The 6,078-nt window shown below is 38.5% G+C and overlaps 1 protein-coding gene across 2 annotated transcripts in view; it reads left to right on the forward strand.

Moving 5' to 3' along the window:
- LOC131065754 (uncharacterized) overlaps positions 1-5,359 on the forward strand; it is an 84,739-nt gene extending 79,380 nt beyond the window's left edge. For both annotated transcript variants that reach the window (XM_058000384.1, XM_058000385.1), the window contains 2 exons: positions 4,544-4,644; positions 4,747-5,359. In XM_058000384.1, the coding sequence (XP_057856367.1) occupies positions 4,544-4,644; positions 4,747-5,047 (402 nt within the window). In that variant the 3' untranslated portion in view covers positions 5,048-5,359. The remainder of the gene's footprint in view (positions 1-4,543; positions 4,645-4,746) is intronic.
- Positions 5,360-6,078: the final 719 nt, after the last annotated feature.

The following is a 6,078-nucleotide window of genomic DNA, read 5'->3' on the forward strand; positions in this document are numbered from 1 at the left end:
GGGGGTCTTCCCTTCATGTTGTTGAATCCTTCACGGTCAACTCTTGCATTTCTCCTTGGATCTACATGTTGGTACAAAGAGTGTGGCCTCCGGTTCATTGTTGTATACCGGTTTGAGTGGCGATTTCCAACAACATCTACATGTCTTTTTATCGGTATCCTTGTCTATAGTGAATATCTTCTTTTCTTCACCTTCAATTGAAGAGGTGAACTTTATTTCTTTGCCGGATTTATCTTTGTGGGTTGAACTTTGACCTTCTTCAAAGCCTAAGCCACCAGTGTCTTTGGATTGCTTTTGTTTGCTCAACATCTTGTCTAAGGCCTCGGTGCTGCCTTCATATTTGCTCCTTACTTTTATTTCTTCCTTACTTTCTTCAAGCTCCTTTCTGAGCTTCACTATTTCTGCTTCCAACTCTTGATGCTCCTTTTCCTTCTTTGTCAGATCAAAGGATGTAGCTTCACATATCCTCTTAGTTTCTTCCAGCTGCAATTTCAAGTCAGATATAACTTGACTGGACTCATCCAGGGATCACTTCAAGAGATCTTGTTCATCTACTGCAGCAAGCTTGACCTTTTTGAGTTCTCTTCATGTTTTACTCAATTCCTCAAGAGCACTGATAAGTTCACCTTCCAAATCCACTTCAGCTTCAATATCCTCCTCTTCCTTATCTTCATTAATTGGTTCACCAAGTGCCATGAAGAGATTGACTTTTCTATCATTCTCATGGTAATCATCTTTTGATGCATTTTCTTCATCTGTTGTATCATCCTCAATAGTATATAGGCTGTTATGATTCCGGTAGCCTCTCCTTCCTTGCCAGTAGTCGTTTCTTTCTCTATCTTTGCCAGCAGATTTTCTGAACTCTCTCGACTCATCTCCACCGGTTTCTTTGTGGGGACAATTTGCAGCAAAGTGTCTAACCTTACCACAGTTGAAAACTTGAAACATTTAAGTGGTAGCTTTCCTTTATACCGGCCAGATCCTCTTTTGAGCTTCTTGACAAAGTTTGCTACTTCTGCATCAGAATCTTCACTGGATTCTTTACGAGTAGCTGCTTCTTTGCCCTTTTTGGTGATGTTGAATTCTGCTTCTTTCCTTAAGGAAGTATCACCTGTTGTTCTCAGCTCATAGGCTGTCAGTGAGCCAAATAACTCATCCATTGTAAAAATCTTCACATCCTTGGCTTCTTCTATGGCAGACACTTTAGTATCATACATGGGTGTGAGAGATCTAAGTACCTTCTTGACAAGAATCTCATTTGTAATCTCTTCTCTAAGTCCTCTAATGGTGTTCACAGTTTCATCAAATCTGTGAAGATAGTCTGCAATCTTTTCATCATCTTTCATCTTGATGCTTTCAAGTTGGCCCCTTAGTGCTTGCAGCTTGGCCTCTTTGACTTTTGCATCTCCTTCAAACAACCTCTGCAATTTATCCCAAGTCTCCTTTGCTGAAACACAGTGCATGACTTTGACAAACTCATTATCAGACAACCTGCTCAAGATAGCATGTTTGGCCTTTGCATTGTTCTCATACTCCTTTTTGGCATCTGGATCAGTGGGAGGAACGCTAGGAACAACATACCCATTCTTGACAGACATCCACACATCAAAACCCAGGGAGGAAATATAGGTCTCCATTCTTCTGCTCTAGAAGGCATAGTTGGATCCATCAAACATGGGGGCTTTTGAGGAAGCAGACTCATTTCTTGCCATTGTGTTCAAAGTCCAGAATCTACCCAAGGTTTAAAGATAACCGGGATTCTAGGCTCTGATAGCCCTTGCTGTTGAACGCAGAGTACCACTGAGAGGGGGGTGAATCAGTGGTTCCTAAACTTTTTGACCTTTCAAAGCAACTTCAGAATACCGGTTGATAACTTAAGCACTAAACAATCAAACCAGTGTAGCAGAAAGGAAAACCAAAGAGATCAATCACACAAATGCAACCCACAATACCAGATGTACGAGGAAAACCCAATATGGGAAAAACCTCGGTGAGAAAAGTTGTTGGAGACTACTACTCCAATCCAGCCTCACAAGTGAAACACTGGATTACAAAGATTTAGGGCACCAACCCAAGGAGCACCAACCCTTGCACCAAGCTCCAACTTGGCGATGTATATTGAAATACAATTTAGATACGGCTAAGGCTTCTTGTTGCAAATGAATTCTGCAACTCTTGATCATATATCTTGCTGCCGGTTGACTGTCTTTTCTCCACTGAATCTCACAACTACCGGTTGTGAGATTACTCTCTCTGATTCTTGGCCTCTATTATCTCTCTTTCTCACAGTCTCACAACACACTGTGTCACACTTGGATGCTGCCTTGCTCTGCCACACCTCACCGGTGTGCTTAATTGTTGGACTACAATTATACCGGTACCCAATTACTGTCGGTTAAACCCTCTCACCAGTTTGCTTGCTCACTTACTCTGCAACTTTCTTAGAATAAATTCTAAGGCAAAATGATCCTCTTTTTCACTTCAACTCTCCTCTCTTTTTCTTCTCTTCAGCATCACATTGCTCTGTTTCGAGCTCATCTATTTATCACCATGGTTTCCCAACAAGAATGCATTCAAACACTGAGTGGTTAGGGTTTCCTTTACCCGACACAATCTTCATGAGATCCGATCCAATCTGTCTTGGATCAATCACCTGTACTCCAGGGATGCATCTGTACACGTTTCCCATTATCCAATGCATACTTGCTAAAGATAGCAATCACGTACAAGATTTCCTACCTTGAAATCTGTCGACTCATAAAACGCTTAGCTGTTTCCTTTTCAAGGTCTTCTTGAATCGGATTTCCTTTGCATTGATCCAGGTGCAACTATTCCTTGATCTTCCTCTGTCATCCTTTCTTCCTTGAGCCGCATCAGTCAGTTACAATCCCGTGATTTGTGTTTATTTTATTAATGTTGACTAGCTGTTTCAACAACCATGTCGATGGAGGCTTCACCGACCTCAGCATGTTTGCCACCTCAGCTCCACATGGCATCACAACGGTCAATCACTTAGCTCACCGACTCACAGTCGGTTCATACTTGAATATTCAGCAAACTTATACCGGTACATCCCTTTACCGGTGAGACCTCCTTCTTCTGCTAACCGACAGTGCACACTACACCAGTAACACATCTTCACCTCTAGGCAGCCAACCTCTAGGCCAGTGCCCGGTTTATGCCTTACCGGTAAGCCTTCTTTCTGTCTGCTCACTCTCATGTGACTTGCCATCATACCAGTCACTTCTTCTTTCTTACCGGTGACCTTGCCAAACCGGTTGACATCAATGACAACTTAATGCCAAAATGCCAACATTTGCCAGTAAGATTTGATGAGATTTCAGGTGATATGGAGGGTTAATTTCTTGGCCAGATGACAAGTAACAGAATTTCGTCAGTTACAATTTATAAACATTATGTAAATATATTATATACACACTGGGTTGAGGGTCATGCACCTGATAACTAGGGATTGGCCCTGGTAATGAATGACGCTGCCTTCATTGTCTTTGGTCTTCTTCAAACCTTTCCCTCTCACCTTCCTTCAGATCCACCATGAAGGATTACTGGAAACTACACCTGTAAGCGGTCCCTGGGTTTATCTTTGCACAAAAATACTGATTGGATTGCTGAAGTTAGTATCCTTTTGTGTTAAATAGAAAACTTGTATTATATATTGTAATCCCTACACACAATGCAAATTATTATTAGGATTTCAAATTTTATTTTATTTCATTTCATTTGCCATCGCATTATATCGTATACATTTTCATGACTTTTTATTATTGGATTTCATTATATTATAGTGAATGTTAATTTAGTGTTTTGATCACATTTTATGGTGTGTGATTCATATTCTGTTTACTTTTGGTAAGGTTTTTTAAATATTATATTATCTAGATTCTAAGTTATGATTATTTTATATATCATATCTATATGTTATACATATAGTACAGCTGTACCAGACCTGGGAAAAATTTATGCTGTAACGGTGAGAACTTGAACCCAGAACCCATACCCAACCTCGTACCTGAAAACTTAGGTTGCCATCATACAAACAGCTCTGTTCAAACTAAAAAATGTACTTGATTGTATTGGCAAACATTCCCGTTCTTACATTTGAAGTTCTGAACTGAATGCTTGAACTCATAGTCAACAAAATCTATATGTTATTCAGACAGATACATTGTTGGCTCTTTATGATATGCTAAAAACTGTCATATTATTAAACTGTTGCAGCAGGAAGTTCTCTTTTAGATAATGTCTCCTGGGCAAGTGTGCATAATTTTTATATTCAAATGAATATAGGATAGCTTGAAAATGGTTTTTGAGGGTAATTCTTGAAGAAAATCTCTGCATCATTTATAGTATACAGTAATGTGGTGATATATCATTGAATTGAGATTTTTCATAACTTGTACTGCTTTTCATTCTGTAATTTTTAAAATAGTAATGGTGGTTCAAGTTTTTTATTTAAATCAAGTCTTGAAAAGCAATGTTAATTTTTTGGTTTGTAATTTGTTTCCCCTTCAAAATGTTGCAGCTTGTAGAGCACTTGGATGCTCCTTTACATAACTACTTCAAGCAAGCTGATTGCCTCAACTACTTCTTCTGCTTTCGATGGATTCTCATACAGTTTAAAAGGTTAGGAAATAAGTAATAACTCTAGAATTCTATGGAATTTGCATTTCTTGTTTCATTGAATTCAAGAGGTATGCCAATACACACATTTTTTTCCTTTTCCAGGGAATTTGAGTATGAAAAAGTAATGCGACTCTGGGAGGTTTTATGGACGCACTATTTATCAGAACACTTTCATTTGTACATGTGTGTTGCAATTCTTAAGCGGCACCGGAAGAAAATTATTGAAGAGCAAATGGACTTTGACACTGTCTTGAAGTTCATCAATGAGCTCAGTTGTCACATTGATCTGGAGGCAACATTGCGGGATGCAGAGGCACTTTGCATCTGTGCTGGTGATGCAGGCTCTGCATGTATTCCCCCTGGAACACCTCCGTCTCTGCCTGTTGTGAATGAAACATATTAAAATCTCTATAGAGACAAACTTAGTTTGGCAAATATTTCTATCAGTTAGTAATATCTGGTGAACAGAATTCTGTAAATTATTCAAATTAAAAGCTTTTGATTTTTTGGGAATCAGCATTCAATATATTGATTGTATCTCAACTACAAATGTACATAAGGTTTGTAGTTTGTAAGTTGTAACTCTAGTTATTGAGTTCTTACGAAATTTGTCAGTTTTTTCATTTTCTCTACAGTGGAAAATGTTGATGTACTTTTCAGTCTCATTTCATCGGGCATTGTCAGCCTGAAAAGATACGACTTGTGTTCATGGAAATACTGTTGATAGAAGTCATATTTATCCAGAAAATGGTTGATTGTTTGAAAGGGCACTGTAATTGATTTTTCCTGAGGGGACAGGATGTCTCCTAAAGAGAGTTTGCATGTGAATCAGTACACACGTGCAAGTCTCTTGTTTATCCTTACAACTGCACCTGTAGGCTTAGTGACATGCTGATTAAGATAAGGCAATGTAAAAGGTCAATTGTTTGTGATGCAGGTCATTTGATTTGTGGCAGTAGAAAAGTGACGCTTTTGGCAGCCCCTTCGGTGGGCTGGTTTGTAGGTGTGGATTTTGTATTCGATTGGTAAGGTCAGCCAAAAGAATTTGCTAACATGAGATGCATCAGGGGGCAAAGTGTTCATGATGAATGGATTACATTGTTTCCCATGGGCCTACTTTCGCCTCAATGCCCCAAATTACTTTTTAATTGCATATACATAAATCATCATTTATGCAATTCGATATTTCAGATAACTTATCTAGACACATGCTAATTGCATTCGAATTATGTTAAAGATTTCCGTTAATGTATATTGTAACATAAAAAGTAATACGGTCCTCTTTCATTACATTTACCAATTGTTATGTACTTAAAGGATTTAACTGTTTTTCATATAGTTCTGCTTTTCAAGAGGTAAAAAATCAGGACAGATATGAAGAACTGCCTAATAAATACTATATAACATGGTGAAAGCTTTTTAATGTCTAAACTA

This window comes from Cryptomeria japonica, chromosome 7 (genome assembly GCF_030272615.1).
Source record: "Cryptomeria japonica chromosome 7, Sugi_1.0, whole genome shotgun sequence".
In the NCBI taxonomy this organism is placed as follows: domain Eukaryota; kingdom Viridiplantae; phylum Streptophyta; class Pinopsida; order Cupressales; family Cupressaceae; genus Cryptomeria; species Cryptomeria japonica.